General features: G+C 62.9%; 1 protein-coding gene across 4 annotated transcripts; it reads left to right on the forward strand.

Annotated features, from left to right (window-relative positions):
• Positions 1-1,491: 1,491 nt before the first annotated feature.
• Positions 1,492-11,763, forward strand: MEF2B (myocyte enhancer factor 2B). Of its 4 annotated transcripts, XM_042890758.1 has the most exons (10): positions 4,059-4,108; positions 4,729-4,819; positions 6,849-6,928; positions 7,080-7,283; positions 7,351-7,479; positions 7,568-7,733; positions 8,586-8,701; positions 9,153-9,264; positions 9,351-9,447; positions 9,969-11,763. In XM_042890758.1, exons 3-10 carry the CDS (start codon positions 6,875-6,877, stop codon positions 10,285-10,287), a joined length of 1,197 nt encoding a protein of 398 aa, XP_042746692.1. In that variant the 5' UTR covers positions 4,059-4,108; positions 4,729-4,819; positions 6,849-6,874; the 3' UTR covers positions 10,288-11,763. The 4 variants fall into 4 exon arrangements, with proteins under 4 accessions (XP_042746691.1, XP_042746694.1, XP_042746693.1 ...); XM_042890757.1 differs by lacking the exons at positions 4,059-4,108; positions 4,729-4,819 and adding an exon at positions 1,492-1,578; XM_042890760.1 differs by lacking the exons at positions 4,059-4,108; positions 4,729-4,819 and adding an exon at positions 1,492-1,578 and having other exon boundaries at positions 9,354-9,447.
• Positions 11,764-19,353: the final 7,590 nt, after the last annotated feature.

Below are 19,353 nucleotides of genomic sequence, written 5' to 3' on the forward strand. Positions count from 1 at the left end.
GATTATGAGCAGGGCTAATTAACAGTCTGCTAATTGCACTCTGAAGCCCTCTATAACTCATGAGCTTTAAATGCAGCTCTGAGAAAGATGTCGTGTCCTTTCTGCCTGCACAAACCCCACAGAAAGTCTGATCCAGGGAGCCACTTCCCTCCAGCCCCACAGCTCAGGGACTGGGGCCGGCACAGCAGGGTGCAAGGACACGTCCCCTCCTGGGGAGCTCATTTCCATCCAGTTCTTTCCCACCTGCTGCCTGGGCACGTGAATTCAGAGTTGCATCAGTTCCGTGCTATAAACACAGCTGCTCCCAATGGGACGAGCAGCTCCCGGGCAGGCAGTGCCCTCCTCGCTGGGGCTGATCTGAGGGTTTGGATGCACAGTCCCAACACATCAGTGTCCCCCAAAACCCAGGACTGCCCACTGCGTTGTCACCACGTGATGCAGCAGCATCTCACTTTTGCTCTGCACCCTCACCGGTTTGGAGTTGCAGCATCCACAAACACGTGCATTCTCCTCTCCCTGCTCGAGGTGACTCCACTGCACGCTGTGTGCCCGCCCTGGGGACAGTGCCAGGAAATCACAGCTGGGCTCTCCATGTCACCAGGGCCTGACCCCCCCTTGCACTGAGTGGGAACGGTGGCCGTGGGGTTTGCAGTGCGCACTGCACTGCGCTTTGCTTTGCTCAAAGGCCACAGGGTGCACATCGAGGTTCCTCTCAGCTCAGCTCTCAGCTCTCAGTACCCAGAGCTTCCTTGCCACCTCCCTCATGTTATGTCACTGTGGTTCACCGGCCCCCGCCTCGGTTTCCACGACCGCTCACTGCAGGGCGGCCTCATGACGAGCGAATGGTCCCTGAGCTGAGCAAAGCCACTGGCTGCTCTGCATGCTGTAGCACCGAGGGGAGCCCTCGCAGGGTGAAACGTGTAGGAAACAGAAACGTTTGTAATCAGAAGAGATCAAAAAAGAGATTGTTGCTGTTTAGCTGCAGAGCTTCCGAGCCGATGAGGTTTCTTTGTGACACGGGGGGCCGGGGTGCGGGCACTCCCAACCCTTTAGCAGATGGGCTGGCGATGCTGGGGGAGCCCTAACCCTGTGCCCTCAGCCTGCTCCTTTCAGTGAGGACAGGACCACCCCCGGGACCCCCGTAGCTCTCAGATTCCCACCGACTCGCTCTCCAAACCCCATAACCTCACTTTTATCGCATCCCTCCCCCATGGCTGCACCCCCCAGCGCCCCAAGCCCTGACCCCATCCTCGGGGCACAGCTCGCGCCCTTAGCCCCGCCCCTTTCCCTGAAATGGGCGTGGTTTGCAAACCGGCCCCGCCACAGCAGCCAATAGCGAGCGAGCCCGGCAGCACTATGCAAATTTCTCCGCGCGGGGGGGCGGGGCTATGCAAATGTTTCCGTGCGGCTGGAGCAGGCAGCGGGCAGCGCGCGGCTCCCGGGAGCGCACCGGCACCGGACCGGCACCGGAACCCGACGGCGGCGGGGCCGCACCGGGCCGGGCCGGCTCCGCTGCAGCGCCAGGCACCCGCGGCCGTGCCGGCGGAGACTTACCAAGGAGAAGGAGTCGGTGTCCAGGTGAGTGTCCCGGGCGGAGAGATGGGGTCCCGTGCGCACGGGGGCTCCGAGCTGCCCCGACCCCCCGGTGGGGAACACGGGATCGGCCGCTGAGCCGGTGGCTGGCACCGGAGTGCGTGAGGGGGAGATCGGGCAGCGCTCCCCCAGCCCCGTGCCTCGGCGGGACCCTTCGGTGCCGGCTGCCCCGCGGCGGGCGCCCCGTCGGAGCGCACGGGCCGGGGGAGGGGGGCACCGTCTGGTGCGGGGTGCGGGGCGGTGCGGTGCGGCCGGGACGGCGCCCTGCGGGCTGCCCTGAGCACGGCGGAGCCTCGGCCCCCGCCCCGCCGTCTAGGGATGGCGGGCTATAAAAAGCCTGTGGTTTGCGCCGCGCTCCGGCCGGTTATTTTTACTCGTGTCTGCGCACAGAGGAACGCCTGGGTTTAACCCAAAAGTGCAGCCTGGCGGGCAGCCGCTCTGCCCGGCACTACGGATGCCTCCCCCGGGTCCCAGGCCTTGGGGTGGTGGGACTGAACCCGCTGTGCTGTGGGGAAACTGAGGCACGGCACAGCCCGGCTCGGAACAGACAGCCCAACCTGGGCTTGATCTCCCCATGGCTCTGCTGGGATCATGTGCTGGTCTGGCACTGAACTGGAGCTTGGTTACTTTATTGCTCCTGAGCAGAGATGTGTCCCATCCACGGCTCTGTCCTGTCCACATGTGGCATTTCCAGTGTGTCCCTCTCACATAAGCATCTCCATCGCTGCAGGGACAGCAGGGTGCATCCCCTTCCAAGCCCTCTGCCTGCTGCAGCCGACTGCCAACAAGTCCCCATCCCTGGGGCTTCACTCTTTTAATGAGGGAAAGTTTCCCAGAGCTGTTGGGATGGAGTTTTGCAGGTAATGAATTAAGGTGACAGTCAGCAGGTGAGCTGTAAGGCAGTGATGGGCCGAGCACCATCAGTCCATGTGCATCCTCTGGCAGGTGGGCTGCTGCCCTGCTGGGAAGGGAACATGGCTGAGCAGAGCAGGGAGCCAACTGCTGGCCTTGCCCCTTGTTCCTAACTGCAACCTGGACAAGTCATGCAGGCCAGGGGAAAACCTGTGCAGCTCAGGATGTGGGATCTGGGACGTAGATGCAGGCCCTTGGCTTGATTTTAGGATTTGATTTTAGGTCAGACTCACTAAGCCACGATGGGGTGATGTGAGCCCAGGAGCGGGGCGAGGATTGCTCTGTTTAAGACCCTTGAATTTCACTCCTCTTCACAGCAGGCTGCCAGGAGCAAACCAGGTTTGTGCAGCACACATGAGGGTGGGCTCAGCCATCACCATCTCATGGCTGCCCCAGCAAGCCGTCCAGCAGCAAGCAGACGTCATTTCCCATACTGACACTCAGTTGTAGCACGGGGCGACCCAGCTCTGCAGCAACAGAGTGCTCCTGCTGCGGGCAGCACCGCCAGCACCGAGCGGAAAGGGTGGCCTGGATCCCAGAGGGGGTTTGGATGCCTGTCTGCCTTCCCAAAGAGAAGAGTTGCCTCAGTGTGGGGGTCATTGCCATCCTTCCTCGTTCCACACAGTCATTTCAGAACCAAACAGCCTCCACCCAGTGCTGCACCTCGCTCAGCGGGGCCGGGCGCTGCTGGGACTTTCGCTCTGCGTCACCCCAGTGAGGCCACATCCCCCAGCCCCAGCCTGGATGTGACTCTGGAGGGATGCAGGGGCAGTGCCATTGCCCAGCCTGGTGCTGCAGCAGCGGGCAGAAGCATGAAATTCTAATTGCCCCCAGGGATTTTTCTGCACGGTGACGGGGCGATGCTCGACATGGCTGCGTTTTGAGGCTCTATTGATTGTGTGCGTGTATGTGAGATAGGGAAGAAGCTGCTGGGACCCCTTGTCCCCACACCCCCGTGCCCCCAGGTGCCCCCCTGTCCCCTGGGCTCTCCTTCCCAGCAGGCTCCTCCTGCTTCCCCGCTCTGGTTCCTACTGGTTGGTTGTTTAACCAACCTATAAAAAGCAGAAGGACCCATCACCCCTCTGCAGAAACGCTGCTCAACGTTGCTGTTTCCCCGTGCCAGCCTCAGGGTGGCACTGAGCCCCAACGCCACCCATCCTCACGGAGCAGGGCCACGTCCCCAGCACAAAGCAGGGCAGCTCCCACCACATGGATGCATCCTGAGGTCTGTCCGTGTGTCTGTCTGCAGCCACTGCTCCTCTGAGCCTGCTGCCCTCCTGGCCTGGAGGTGCCACAGCTCCTGGCCAAGCCCACGTTACGTCCCAGGGAAAGATGCAGTAGAAACTTTCTGATCCATTTTGATCAATATTTTTCTCCAACTGTTTGGAAGCAGCCAAATGCAGGCAGCGTTTGCTGCTTGCCTTCTTCCCCCTCACCCTCAGCTCTCTGCCTCCAGATAGACAACAAAATCCTCATCTTTTTTACCACTTTTTCATTTTTCCTCCAGTTTCTGCATCGATGTCACGCTGTCCCATTGTGGGGTGGGAAAATGAAATGCTGAGGAGTTCAGAAAGGCCACATCCAGCCCTGACGAGCAGGATCTGTATGTCCCTTCCTTGTGCTAGGCTGGGGACGACTCCAGCCCCAGGGATTGAATCCCCTGTGACCACCCTTCCCTTCTCACACTGCATCCCTGCTTTGGGCACAGCACATGGCTGCAGAGCTGCACACTGGGCTGGAGATGGGGGAAATTTGTCCAGCTTGCTGCACTCAGTGTTTCTGGTGTCACTAGTGATCAAGAAGGACGTAATAGAGCAAAAGACCTGGCGTGCTGTGTGTGCCACCCAGTGCACACCAGGACCAAACCAGCACAGCCAAACCCCACAGCCACCACTGGCTTTTGCTGCTGCACATAGCAAAACATGCCAAAAAACACACCGCTCCCAGGGGCCGCTTTGCAGCTAATTAAGAGAGCAGCTCGGAAGTCTGCACGCTCCGCCGTGGTGCGAGTGACCCCCAAAAGATGCACAGGAAACAGGGGAGTTAATTATAAACCTCTCTGCAGCCAGAAGGTTGGGGCAGCACCACGCTGGCTGCGGGGCCGTGGGTCCTGGAGGGGCACCGGTGATGTTGGGGGCACGGCTCCATGGTGCTGGGGGAAACGGGTTGGGTGCGTGCGAGAGAGCAGGGCCTGAGCTAAAGATACCTGTGTGTGGGAGGCAGTTTGGGGCCGGCGGGACGCCAGGAGCGCAGCAGCTTCTGTTGAAGCGAAGGTGGAGGACGGCAGCGGGCTCCTCTCCCGGCTTGGCACAGGGTGAGAGCCATCGAGGTTGGGTTTGAGGGTCTGAGAGCTCTGCTGGGTTTTGCTGGGAGCCCCCAAAGCCGTTTCCTTTCCCACGTCCCCGTCGCTCCCTCCTGGGGTGATGCTGTCCCTGTGGCACGCCGTGCTGCTCCCTTGCTGCCGTCCTTGGATGTGGCAAAGCGCCGTGCTAATCGCCTGCAGCCGGAGCGCTGCTTATCGCCTTATCACAGCAATTAAAATCCAAAGCATCAGCTCCCCCCTCCCTCCACGGCTTTTAATACCTGCAGGGGGGCAGGAGGAGCTGTGCCGCACTGCGGTGTTTGAACCCCTCACCTCTGGGCAACAGCACATCCCTGCCTCGTGCCAAATATCAGGACCTGCAGGGCCGAGGCGATGCCCCAGGAGGAGCAGAGCTGCCCTAACGAGGAGCTCAAAGAGGCGGCTGATGAAACCACCCCACTAATTGCACGAGGCCACGCCAGCAGCACTGAGGATGGGGATGGGGAGAGGGTGATCAGAAGAGGGTGATCAGCTCACCCTGAGCTTCCTTCCCACCTGCAGTCAAAGCTGGATAGTGGGGGGCTGCAGGAGTGTGGGGACACGGCAGCATCCCAGGGGCCTTTGGTAGCACTCAGTTCCCCGCTGCACTCAACCTTTGTCCCCCCGGCACCTTTGAGCTCGCACTGTGTGGCCTCTCCTCCCCACCGAGGTTTGCGAACCTTTAAAAATAGCCCCTCGGGGTGCAGCCGTGCTGCGCTCGCAGGGATGCGGTGGGCCAAGGCTGGGCTGCGAGCAGAGCCCTGTGGGAACAGCTCGTGTTTCTGCACCCTGATCACATACAGCTGGTGGGACCGAGGTTGGGGTGGGCAGGTGGGAGCTGAGCCCTGCAGGAGATGCGCTGTGCTGTGCTGCAGGTGGGGATGGGGCCGACCATGTGCATCCTTGGGAAACCTCCACGGTGCCACCGGGGAACCGCTGGCTTTTCCTGGCAGAGTTTGTTCCCTATGGGGCCGGGGTGGTCGCGTCACCCCCCTGTACCTTCGCGCCCTGCGTGGGCCTGGGGACATGGGGTGGCAGCGGGGCCGTGGGAACAGCAGCGCAATTTCCTTCCATAAATTAAAATTAGTTTTGATCAGCTAAATATAGCAGCTGAGCAAGATGGTAAATGGCAACGTGCTCGAGAGAAGGAAGCGGGCCGGGCTGGGGAACTGGGGGAGCAAAGGGTTGGTGCTTCCCCTACCCGCACCCTGATCCCTGCAGTGGGGGCTCACGTGGGGACATGAGGACCATCATCCCATGGAGAGTCCCAGCCCCGTGGTCAGCTCTTGTCCTGTGGCCGTGGGTTTGGGGGACACTGGGGACAGCACCGGTGCAGGGCTGCACCCAATTTGGGGTGAGTGCGAGCATCCTGCTGGGAACGCCTTGCTGCCACCCCTGGCACCGAGCGCCCCAGCAGCATCCCAGAGGGGTTTGGGGTGATGGGAGCTGAAGGGCAGCGAGAGGAGCTGCGCCCTCATCCCAGCAGCAGCTCACGTGGCACTGGGAGGTGGGTGGTTTTGCTTTGCTGTCTCCTCGTACAGCCACTTCCTGACCTGTGAACGGCTGAGGTCAAATTTAGTCTGCTCGCATTCAAAAAAAAAAAAACCCCAAAAACACACTATATTGTATTAAAAAAAGAAAACAACAAAAGACACAAAACCCTGCACCTAAAAATGTCCCTTTTGTCTTATGGAGGACCCTCCCTGCAGCCAACCCGGCCTCTTTTGTAACCCCCCTCCCCATCAGCCCCCATCCGCTGGTAAAAACCCCTGTGGGGACGAGCACAGGGCGCAGCTTTGGGATGCTGAGGCTGCTCTGTGCGCCCTGCAGCACTCCAGGGACCGCAGGGAGGTGGCATGGGGCTGCGGGGCCGTGGGGCTGCCATGGGGAGGGGGGCGATGGAGCCGTCTGAGCAGAGCGGAGGGGGCTTTTCTCCTTTATCCCAGCACATTTTTCGGGGAGCACGCAGTGAGTGCTCAGGGCTTCTCTCTGTCTCTTTCAGCCTCTCCTTGAGAAGAGGAAGCAAAAATGGGCCGGAAAAAAATCCAGATCAGCCGAATACTGGATCAACGGAACCGACAGGTGGGGAACGGGAAGGGATGAGGAGCCACGAGGATGGGAAGGGACCTGCGGGTGCTCCGGAGCACGGAGGGGTTTGGGTGCTGGGCGAAAACGGAGCACGATGGGGCTGTGGTGGTGGGTTTGGGGCAGCGCCGTGTCCCCTTCCCCATAGGTGACCTTCACCAAGCGGAAATTCGGGCTGATGAAGAAGGCGTATGAGCTGAGCGTGCTGTGCGACTGCGAGATCGCCCTCATCATCTTCAACAGCACCAACCGCCTCTTCCAGTACGCCAGCACCGACATGGACAAAGTGCTGCTCAAATACACGGAGTACAGCGAACCCCACGAGAGCCGCACCAACTCTGACATCCTCGAGGTAGCGGCGGGGGCTGCGGGGGGGCCGGGCAGGGCGGGGGTCCCGCTCATCACCCCGCTCCCCGCAGACGCTGAAGCGCAAAGGGTTGGGGCTGGAGAGCCACGAGCTGGAGCTGGAAGAGGGGCTGGATCCTGGTGAGAAGCTGCGACAGCTGAACGAGGGCATGGACCTGACGGTGGCACGGCCCCGCTTCTATGTGAGTTGCTGCTGCATCCCAGCACAGGGGTACAGGGTGTGTGTTTCCATCCCTATCCCAGAGCCCAGCCCTCTACTTCACCCCACAGAGCCCGGTGCCGCTGCCCGAGGTTCCCTACGGCAGCTCCCCGCCCAGCAGCAGTGATGGAGCTCTGGGCAGTGCCAGCAGCTCCCCACAGAGCCAGGGCCGCCCTCCCACCTTCAAACCCACAACACCGAAGCCATCGGGACGCTCACCGGGACCGATGCCCCCAGGTGGGTCCACGCTGCAGGGCTGCAGGTTGGTGGCACCGCAGCGAGGACGAGGTCCCGCTGATGGAGTCCTCTCAGGGATTTTCCAGGCCGGATGCCACATGCAAAGCTCCTCTCATAGCATCTCCCAGGGGTTTACCAGGAACGGGGCCGGGGTGGCTGCGTGGGCAGGGAGCGCAGCCCCAGCTGCAGAAATGCCACCGGCTGCTGCCTCGCTCCAGCTGCTTCCTGCACTGCTGAGTCACTGCCACGGGGCACCCAGGTGGCCCCACACGATCTGTACCCTCTGCATCTGAGCTGGGTTCGGGGGGCACTCCGTGTGCCATGGGATGAGTGCTGCCGAATGAGCCCTGGAGCCGGGCGGCAAAAAAACAGCTGGAAAAAATGGTGCTGGGGTTGGAGCAGTGGAAATCCCCCCACTGGGTGGGAGGGGGCACAGGGGTGGCTTTGGCGCTGGGTGGTTTGGCTGCAAGCAGGATGAGCTGTGGTGCTTCAGATGCGGGATGCTCAGCACGGCCGGGGCGGTGGCATTGCCGCAGGATTTCCCTGCGGGGCACTGAGCTCAGCCTGCTCCCCACAGTGGGGTCTGGCCGGGGAGGTTTGCACCCCACTGGTCTCTGGGGCCGGATCCGGCTTCCGCCTTCGTTTCCGCTCGCAGCACGCGGCTGTGGCCACAGCCCAGGTGCAACCAGGGCAGGAAGTGGCTTCGCAGGAGCGCGGCACCGAGCACGCACACATGAGCGCCCACCAGGGACGAGGACACTGAGGCCACCAACCACAACCTCGGGACCCCCGAGGACAAGAGCTCTCAGGGTTTCACCTCCCTGAGTGCCAGCCTCCTGTCCATCTCTCCAGGTATTGGTTACCCCCTGTTCCCTGCTGGCAGCCTGAACCGAGCCTTGGCAACCAAGACCCCACCGCCGCTGTACCTGGGAGCCGATGGGCAGCGCCGGAGTGGCAGCGGTGCAGCAGTGAGTGACACGGGGTGACCCCAGTCCTGTGACACCTGAGGCTGACACGTGGGGACAGTGCTGCTGGGGGAGAACTCAGCCCTAGAGTGGCCTCACAGGTGCAAGACCACAAATCTGCAGCTGTCAGCAGGGTGCTCGGTGCCATTGTCCCCCCTGGGTCCCCTTCCCAGCAGTGGCACAATGGAGGAGGGCAGTGAGGGGTCCCCTGCTTCCACCCACCCTCAGCTCTCTGCAGCCGGACGCTTCCCAGCAAGGCACCCATGCGTGTGGATATTCCCATTCCAAATCCAGAGGGGAGCTCCTCCAATCCGCTCCCTCCTCCTCTTCCTCATCCAACATCAGGGCATTGCTGGGGGGCATGGGAAGGGGTTGTGGATAAAGAGGAGGCATCACAGCTCCCATGGAGGTTTGGAGCACAGTGCCTGACCGGGGGCACCCTTGTGTTCCACAGCGGCCGCTGTACTCTGGTCTGCAGACCTTGAGCCCAGTGCTCGCCTCGGGCAGCGCCGGCATCTCCAGCCACAGCCTTACTGGTTTCCCCTTCCTCACTCCGGCACAAGCAGGTAAGTCCTGACCTCACACCCTTGAATGGTTGGGGGGCTCCAGCCACAGCCTCTCAGCTCCTGCTCGCTTTCCACCCCCTGCTCAGCAGATTTCGGGGCTGGCGAGGCCCCACCTCCTCCTGGCTTCCTGCAGCCTGGCCCTCCAGCTCCATGGCAGCCCCCGCGGGACATGGCAGCGCTGGGGTAAGGACTGCAATCAGGCTGGGGACGGGAGACAGCAGGGGATAGGATCTGGCACGGGGATGAAGGACAAAGTGAATGCAAATTAGGGTTGAACCCAATATTTGGATGCTCAAAGCACAGCCCTGCACCATCCGGCTTCACCCCGAACTGGGGTGCATGGGGATGCCCCTGGGAACCCCCCAACCCGCCACATCCCAGCTGGTCCCAGAGCCTATTTAAAGATGGATTTCCCCCAGGGACCTGGTTCCTGCATCCCCCGCTGTCGCACACCAGGCTCCCAGCAGCAATGCCAGCATGTGAGTGGGTGGCAGCCTGGGAAGAGGGAGCTGGGCTGGGGATGTTCTGCCCCCCTCAGCTGCGCTTGGGGACAAGGAATTGAATGGAGCTGGAACGTGAGATGGGTTGGGTGAATCTCAACCCTTCTTGAGGGGAATGGGGGCACACAAATGGCCTCTTCCTATCCCATGCCCCCAGGAATGCTGCGTGAAGCGAGCTATCCTTACCCTCCCTTCTCCCCCCAGGGCCAGCAGCAGGATCGTCCCCACCGAGGACCTGGCCCCTGGCAGCTCCCCGCAGCCCCACACCATCAGCATCAAGTCAGAGCGGGTGTCCCCAGGTCTCGGCTGCCCTTCAGGCACCCCACAGCCCTCCCCGGGCAGCCTGACCTCCCTGAGCGAAGCCCCCCGAGGCGCTGCAGACCTCCAGCCACGCGATGACTACACCAAGGGCTACCCCTACCCCCTGCCCCCTCCCCGGCCGCTGGTGGAGGAGCAGAGGGCCACTGCCACCATCCCGGTCCCCGCGCGGCGGGTGCAGGCTGAGGATGCGTGGCAGAGATAGCGAGGCTGCGGGGTGCAGGGGAGGCAGCCCCCAGCTTTCAACCCCAACCTCAGACCCCCAAGAAGTCCCCGAGCTCTGGGGCTTCCCAAGGGGTCCCGTCCCCATGCAGCTGCCAGCAGAGCCCCCTCCCCAACCCGGACACCGTTGCATCCCCCTGCAGCTCTGCCCCCAGCCCCTCTCCTGCAGGGCACGGTGAGGCCAAAACCCCCCCAGGAGAGGTGCAACGTCCAGTGCCGGACACTGTGTGACTGTGTCCGTCCTTCTGTCCCTGCGTGTCCCCACCGAGTGGGAGTGCCTGGGAAGTGCCACGGGGTGGCAGCAGGACTGAGAGCAGCAGCAGCACCGATGGCAGCGGGCCCCATCCTGCAACGACCAGGGCGGGGGGAACAGCCGGGGCAGCGGCCCCGGGACTCTTTTTTTTTTTTAATTTATTGCATTCGCACCAATAAAGAGCTGGGGGTGTCGGGGTGCTTGGTGTGAGCTGCTTGGGTTGGGATGTGCAGCCCTGCTCGGTGTGCCTCACGAGGTGGCAGGTCGTTAATGTTCCCAAAGGGAAAGCTCGGCACTTCTGTTTCCTGTGTCCCCTCGCGGCCCAGAGCCACCTCCCCCAGGGTCACCAACGTGCAGATGTGGGAGAAAACCATGTTACCCCACTTTGACCACATCTCTGTGTCCGTGGAGCTGAGCCAGGCGCCCTGGGGGACCCCAAAAAGATGCTGGTGTAATTCTCACGCTGCAGGGAGATGTGGGTGCACAGAGCATTCCCTCTGATGGGAGGAGGGAAAGCCCCTCCTGCACCCCAGCATCGATGGGGACACTTTTTGGTGACACCTGCCCAGCTCAGGGCTGGGTTTTGCTGCTTCCCGTACAGGGGGACATCGTGTGGGCACTGCTGTGTGTTGGATACGGCCATGGCGAGCAGGGGAGAGGGTGAGCACTGCAGGTTTACGAGGGCAGGAGGTGCAGTTCCTCCAGCACTGCTTGGGGACTGCAGCATCGCAGCGGTGCAGGGATGGGGCCTCTCTGCTCAGCAGCACTGAGCTCAGCTCGTGGGGGGATTACAGGGAGCCGAGCCCCGAGATTAAAACACAGCAGGGAGATTAATCCTGGGGAGAGTTTTTCCCGTTTAATAGAGCCCAGCAAGTGGTATAAATACCAGTCCGGATTAGGGGCTGCTGCATCACCAGTGCGGAGCCCCTGCCCCAGGTTGAGCCCAGCTTTGGTTGATGCCTCAGCCAATGGGAATGGGAAGTTGTCACCTCAAATTTGGGGTCCGGGTGGCAGAGGTGACTGCAGCCCAGGTGTCCACAGGGAGTGGGTTTGGTCCCCTCTGTGTCCCCAGGCCAGGAGGGAGATTGCGAATGCAGAGAGGAGCTGAGACACCCGCGGAAAATGTGGGGGCTGGGGTAAGAGACACTGATTGAATAGCAATGACTGCATGATTTATGGTTTGCATTATTGCATGCTTCATTTGAATATATGCTAATAAGGCTTTTCTCCTCGTTTTGTTTGTAAGATTTAGATTTGCTATGGCAACCCGCTGGCATGGAAGGAACGCCAGGAAATGTCAGGGCGAGGTGAGCCCCGGGGAGGGGCTGGGGCTGCTGAGGGGGGGAGGAACCACATCACACCATGGGGACACGGGAACGGCCACGGGACCGGAGGGCAGCGGTGAGAGACTGGGAGCGAGCGGAGCTGCATCCCCCTGCTGCCTGCAGGTCCAGTAATGTCCTATTATGACAGGTCCTAAATGGGGTGGGGGGGGTTTGCCGGGGTGCCGTCAGCCCGCTTTGGTTTTGTGGGGAGGCCTTTCTCACCCTCTGTCCCCACTCTAGCCCCCGTGCCCCTGCCCATCTCCCTTTGCTGCGACCCCCCAGAGCTGTGGGCTGCCACATTGCGCTGAGCCCAAAGATCACACTGAGGAACCTGCAGCGTTTTGGAAGGGGACAATGCTGGGATGGCACTGGGAAGAGACGAAGCATCGCTCTGCATCCCCCACCCACCCATCCTGCGTGGCCTTGATCCTCCAGGATCTGGGCCGCCTTTGTGGCTCTGCATTCCTTCCAAGCTGGGGAGCCACTCCATTAAAACCCTTTACCTGCAGGCCCAGCGTGGCCAAGGGATGTGCTGCTCCAGGAGGGTGCTGTGCTCCAGTTCTGGGGGCTGCAGAGATGGTGAGGCTTTGTCCCCCACCCTGCACTGTCCCATCTCCACCCAGGCAGCAGCTGCAGAGGGGCAGAGCTCCATGTGCCCCAAATCGAGTGGCTGTGGACCTTGCAGCCCCGGGGTCTGTTTGCTGGAGAAGAAGCAGGCTGTCTGGTTTTGGGGTCCCCGTCCCACAGTGGTGTGGGAGCAGCTCCATGGGACTGGATCACAGACCAGAGGGACAGGGGCTGATTCTCTGTCTTCTTTGGTCGTGGTGATACTGGGGGTGGGAGGATCGTCTCCTGTCGGATCCCTACAGCCACGTATGAACACGGAGCAGCGCCAGGAGGGCTCTGGGGCTGAGCACTGTGTGTCCCCGCAGCCACCCGATGGGACAGACCGGAACCCCTGTCCGTTTCACGCCCTTTAATAGAGATGGTTCGAGCCCCGGGCAAGGACGAGGGGCTGGGATCCAGCAGCACGGTGCTGTGCGGCCCCTCCTCGCTTCCCGTCTCAACAAACCGGGGCCGAACTGAGCACCGGGAAGGGAGTTGCTGGCGAGCCCCCTCCTCCCCGCGTCGGTGCATCCTCCCCCGAACACCTTCTCGGTTGTTTTGCACAAACCCTGAAATATTCATGGCACTGCGCCGAGTGTCTCTTAATGAATTTTTCATCAAAACCATATCAGGGAGCCAAAATACACCTCTCCACCACCCCAAACTCCAGCCGAAATCGAGGGGGTACCGGGCCCGCCGGTACCGTGCCGCTGAAGGAGTCGGGCCCGGCCCGAGGGCGGCGGCACCGGGAGCTTTGGGCAGAGCCGCACCGCGCCGTCGGGTCTGGAGGCAGAGACACGGCTTGGGGTCCCCCGACGGGAAGGCCCGGCCCTGCTTCGTGCTGCCCCACATCGGGCCGCCCTGGCCCTCCACGGTCCCGTCCTGAAGGGTCGGGCGGTGGGGAACCGGGACAGCGCACCCCGCCTGGCCGCAGCCCCGCCGGGAGAAATATTCGTTGAGGGGGAAATAGAGAAGCTCAGCGCGTATGGGGGCAGCACGGAGCGGGCCCCGATCCGCACTAGATTTGGGGCTGCACATCCCGACGGGCCCGGCCCCTCTCCCCGCTCGATGCCGTGCGGGTTTTTTTCCCCCCCCAACCCCCGACACCCCCGGGACACCTTTGGGAGCACGGCCCGGCTGGGCGCTGCGCGGAACCGCCGTTGCATGCAGAGATTTTCAAAGCTCTCCGAAAATCCCGATGCGCAGAAGCGGGGTGGCCCTGCGCTTTGGAGCTCTGAGCTGCGGACACCCGATGAAGGGTTTCCTCGAATCTTATTTAACTGTATTTTTTTAATTAAAGATTTGTCGATTTTGCCTTTATTTCCACGGACGGCCGAGTCATCCGGTACCGGCTGCAAAGCGGGGTGCGAGCGCAGCGGGGGCACAGAGCTGACCCTCCCCCGCCCCTCTCCTCCTACTGCTGCAGCTCCTTTTTGGGGAGGGGAGGCAGGATCCCCCCGCGCCCCCTACTCCTGCCCCGGCCCCGCGGGGTTCCCCGAGCTCTCCCGGTCCCGCGGGGCGCGGAGCGGGGCGGGCGTGAGGGGGGGGCGACTCAGCCTCCCTCTGTCCCTACGGGGCCGCATCGGTGGGCTCAGCATCATCGGTACGATTTTTTTACATATATAAAATCCCCGTTATTTTTAGGTTCCGCTCGCAGAGCCGCCCCCCGCGTTCCCAAACCCCGTGCATTCCCACCAGCGCAGGGCTAACCTATCCCGCTCCCGACGTGAGGACGTCATGCCTTACGTAGTAAAATATGGAGAAAGAGGAAAAAAAAAAAAAAAAAAAGGCAGCGCATTTTCCCTCCTCTCTCTCTCTCTCTCTTTAGCTCTCTCCCATCTCCATTTCCAAAAGGGACAAAATGGATGTTGGGGTTGGAATCCTCGCCCCAGGGCCCGGCCGAACTGCTCGGGCTGCCCGGGGCCCGGCACGGTGGAGCCGCGGGCAGACGTCTCTGTTTAACCCCACGTACAGACAACGTGATCGCGGGGGCTCCGCTTCCCGCAGCCCTTCTCCTGGCGGTCCGCTCCGGGAGCCGCAGCTCCGCACCGGCTGGATGTCGCCGGGCTCCGGTTCGCGCCCGCTGCCGGGGCCGCGTCCCCCCCCGTCCCCGCCCCGGAGGTGTCCCGGCGGCGAGCCTGCCGCTAAGTCCTTAAGGATGCGGATGTGCGGAGGGAGGTAAATACCCCCCCACTCCCCTATCGCTCCCTGCCCCGCTGCGAAATCCCCGGGGCGGCCTCAGGGACACGGGAACAAGGGGAACAGGGGGACACGAGACGGGGGGACACGGGGACAGGGCGCTGCGGGACCGAGAGCCGCCCGCCCCCTCCCCGCTTCTCCCAACTTGAAGGAAGTCTGCCAGGGGAACCCCGTGCCCCCCGACCTGGGCCTTTTTTATTATTATTATTTTTATTATTTTTTTCGGGGGGGGTTGGGGTCTTTTTTTTGCTTTTTTTTCCCCCGGCTTAGAGGCTGCGGTCCCGCCAGTCCGGTGTGCGAGAGTCGAGATGGGGGCGAAGGCGCGAGGGGGGGGGGGGGGGACGAGGCGTGGAAAGCTGCCCTCCCTCCGGCTCCCGCAGCGCCGGGAACAATGGCCACGGGCTCCGTGGGGACAATGCCCGGCGGAGCGGAGCTGCTTGGGTTGCAGGACACGTCCACCACCGCCTCGGCCACCCCGGGCCCCGCTCCCCCGGGGCTGTGGGAAAACGCGTGGCTGGTGGGGGGGGTGGCACCAAACTTGGGGAAAGTCCCCCCCCGGGGCCCGCCCCGACCCATCCTGGCTTTTGGGGCCGAGCCCGTCCCGGTTTGTGCCGCCAACACCGCCGAGGGCACCGGCGGGGCTCAACAGGTCGGTACCGGGCAGCCCAGGTGCCCGGCCCTCCGCTCGCTCTCGTCTCCCTTTTTCTCCACCCTCCTCCAACTCCCCCCCCACCACCCCTCCCATCCCCACCCCCCCGCCGGCCTGCCCCCCTCCCCGAGCCCCCCTCATTATTTCTGTTATCACAAGGCAGCCTCCGTGCCCAAACGCCGGCATGTGCGAGGCAAACAGAGCGCGATTGTTCGGAGCCTGGGAACGCGCGGAGGGGGCGCGGAGGGGGCGCGGGGGCCGCCGCCCGCCGCCCCCCGCCCGGGCCGCTCAGACGCGATTGTGATGGAAATCGCCTTCCCGCATGCTGTTGAACTTGATGTTGACTCCTTTTCTTTGGGGCTCCACGTCTCCCCGGCCACTTGTTTGTGGGAAAATTTTCTCTCGGGCTCCAGTGTGAAATTAATTAATCAGGGCCTCGAGATGGCAATGGGACACAAAAGGGGACAGCCGGGGGAAACTCCGGCAAACTCACAAAAGCCACCCGGGGTTTATAGCCCCGGGCTGCCCGGACGGCGCTGCCCTGCCCGCCGCCCGAGGTAAGGGGCTGCCGGAGCGCGGTTGCGACGTCCGCAGCAATTTCGGGGGCTTCGGGGAAGGGCAGTGGGGCCGGGGGGGGTCGGAGCCGCGCCGGGCGGTGGTTGGGGTACCCTGGAGCAGTGCCTGAAGGCGGTCCGCGCTGTGAGCGTAGACGGCGGGGAAACCCCGACCAGAAGGGCCGGGACTGAATCGGGCTTCTATCGGAAGAAGGAAAAACATCCGTACATCTATTTTTTGTTGTTTCCTATCAAAAGAAAAGTAAGCGGGCTGCTGTCGTGCTGAAGCGCCCGGCTCTGACCCAGCGATCACCGCGGGGATTTCCGCGCTCCGTTGTTCCCCGATCGCGGAAATCTCCGCGGCCGCGGGGAAAGCGCTCAGAAGCCGCGTGAGATCCCGCGGTGCTGCGCGTTCCTCCGACGGGCTCAGGAGTGCCGCGAGGATAAACAGAAAATCAGATTTTCTTTCTTTTCTTCTTTCCTTCATTTCTATTTTTTTTTGTTTAAAGCACTTTCCGGAGCGCAATATTATTGCTTTTAGAGAGACAGATCCGTGCAAAGCGTTCCGGGCTTAAGGGAGATATTTCCGCACGGGAGCAGGCCAAAAAGACCAGCGTCAAATAGCCTCGCAGTCTTTGTTGCCACCACATCTTCGGGTGACAGCGGCTGCAGAAGCAAAACCTCTTCGAGCCGCTGTTACATCCGTAGTTCCCGCACACATCGATATCAGCGGCCGATCGGGGAGGGTTGGGCCGGAGCTCCGGGCTCCCCGTTCCTGGGGTCCGTCCCCATCACCCCCCCGGCGGCAGTGCGGCCTCAATTGATCCGCGAAGCGACGTGCGGGGAACGAGTCGTTGTGTTTTTAAATGCAAATAATTCCCAGCGACAACAGCGGAATAAAAAAAAAAAAAAAAAAAAAAAAAAAAAAAAAAAAAACACACAACACCGGCCGGGGGGGGGGCGGCAAAAGAAAAAGGAAATATATATATATATATTTCTGAGGGAAAAAAAAAAACAAAAAACAACACAAATAAAGGGAAGAAAACCAAGTGAAAATCTGTTTCCGAGGGGCGCGGGTCGGGAGGGGAGCGGCGGCTGCTGACGGTTCCACGGAGCCGCGCAGCTTCGGTGCCCGCGGTGCGGGAGGAGCGGGCGCGGGGGGCGGTGCGGTGCCCGGTGCCCCCGGGGCTGCAGGCCCTGCGCTGCCGCTGCTCGGCACGGACGGCAGACGGAGGGCGGACAGACAGACAGACGCGGGGCTGCGCGTATCTCTGCGGCGGCGGAGGCCGCGTCCCGGCACAGCCGTTTCGGGGCACGGCACCCCGAGCTCTGCCCGCCGACAGGACGGGAGAACGGCTCCGGGTGCCGTTCCCGGGGATGGGCATCCCCCCCCGCTCCGGGGAAGAGCTCGCTGCTACCGGGGGGCTCCGGCACCACCCCCGCTGCCGGCAAAGTTGCTCCAAGTTGGAGCCGTCGCGCTCTCCGCTTCGCCTCACGGATTCGCTTTTCTCTCTCTCTCTCCCTCCCAGGTGAGCTCGGCTGCAGCGCAGGACCCGCCCGCCCTACCAGGAGGTAATTTGCGGTTCTCCCATCCCCTCTCTCAGCGCAGCGCCGGGGCAGAGCCCTCACCCCGAAGGGCAGCGGTGATGCGGGACGGGACGGAGCGGGCAGCGCGACTCACTCGCGGCCGCCGGCCTTGGCGTTACCGGTACGGCTGCAAGTTACCGGGCTGCGGGGCGGAGAGGTGCCGCGGGAGAGGCCGGGCCGGGCCGGGCCGAGCCGAGCCGCGCTGCATCCCGCCTAGGCGGCTCCTGCGGCGAGAGCCGTGCTCGCACCGGAGCCCAACATGGCTGCTGTAGTGAAGGTATTTGATGCACACGAGAGTGTAGGCGAGGGTAGGGAAGGGGACGAAAGGCGCCGGGGCCGGTTCCGGTGCCAGCGGCAGCCGAGGGAGGAAAGGAGGAGGGCGAGCGATCGGTAAGTGGTGGGAAGGAGCGGAGTCGGGAGGGCCCCGTGCCCACCTCGCGTCTCGAACACGCGTGGAGCGGCCGCCCCAGCTCTGCCGAGCCTCCCCTCGGGGGTGCGGAGCGGAAGGGAGCGGGACCGAGCACTGGCGAGGCCGAACCGAGCCGCTGCGGCTCCCCCCGGCCCTGCGCGGCGGCTCCGGGCCCGCCGGCGGCGGAGGAACGGGGGAGGTTGAGGGGGAGGTTGAGCCCCGGCCCCGCCGGTGCCCGGTGCGGCCCTTCCAGAACCGAAACCGCTCCCGAAGCCGCGGGGCCGCTCCGTGGTTCCCGTTCGTTCCCTCGGCGAAGCTTTTGGGGCCGCAGTCGTTGTGGTGGTTTGTGGGTTTTTTTTGTCATTTCGGGAAGGAGCTTTTCAGAGGTGAGAACCCGGGCGGTGGGGATGGCAGTGGGGCCGAGACCCCAATCCCAGCAGTGGCGGCGTTTCGGAGCCCGGTGGTGGTGAAGTGAATGGCCCCGGCTCGGTGTGTCCGTGCCCACACGCGGTACGAGCCCACGGGAGGACCGGGTACACGCGGGGGGACGATCCGTTAATTCGGCAACCGGCTGCCTCGGTGGCACCGTCTCCCACTCGGAACGGTTCGCCGTGCCGCCGCGCACCCGAGAGACGGGAAGGGCGGCGATGATAACGAGAATCATTAATAATCCTAATGCTAATCATGAACCGGTGCCGGTTTCAACAGCGAAGGACCGAGGAGGCACCAGCACCGCGCGGCGCCGGGGCCTCCGCCGCGGCCGTTCAGCACCACGGAGAGCGGCAGGGCCGGTGCCCGGTGCCGCCCGATCTCCTTCCGTTCCCCGCCGGTCTCCAGCCGAGGGCTCCCGGAGCTCCGCCGTTCGAGGCACAAAGCCCCGCTCCTCCCGGTGAACTGCGGGTTGGCATCTCCGTGAGCCGCCGGCCGCCGCGCGCTGCTCCCGGCGCCTTCTGACACGGATATTTATATATGTGCCACACATACCGATATAGATATAATTTTTCTGTGTATGTACAAGGGTAGGTGTGGACAGAGGGGTCGGGACGGGTTGGTGCACCTTTGGCTCTCTCCTGCCTCTCCAAAACACGGAGTGCTGTGGGCGGTACCCAGCCCCGGCCCGGCGGTGCCTGCACCCACGGCCACGGCCCTGCGCTGGGCCCGGCCCGGGGGAGGCGGAGGAGAGCAGCGGGGCCGGGGCCGTGCCCGGCGGTTGGCGGAGCCGGTGCTGTGCCCGATGCTGTGCCGTGGTTTCGTTTTCCACCGTTTCTCCGGAGCCAGGCGTGATGCAGCGGCCGCGGAGTGTTGTGGATGTCGCCGAGGTGGGACAAAGCTGTGGGAGTGCGGGGAAGGCTGGGAAGAAGACAGGTTTTCCTGAGCGTGTGTACGTGTGTACCAGCGGGCGTCCACGGGTGCGTTGTGCAAAACTGGGCGTGCATCAAGACGGGCGTGCACAGGGGCTTGTGTGCA

This window comes from Lagopus leucura, unplaced genomic scaffold (assembly GCF_019238085.1).
Source record: "Lagopus leucura isolate 7727_CA_CO unplaced genomic scaffold, USGS_WTPT01 145-28_obj-0_obj, whole genome shotgun sequence".
In the NCBI taxonomy this organism is placed as follows: Eukaryota; Metazoa; Chordata; class Aves; order Galliformes; family Phasianidae; genus Lagopus; species Lagopus leucura.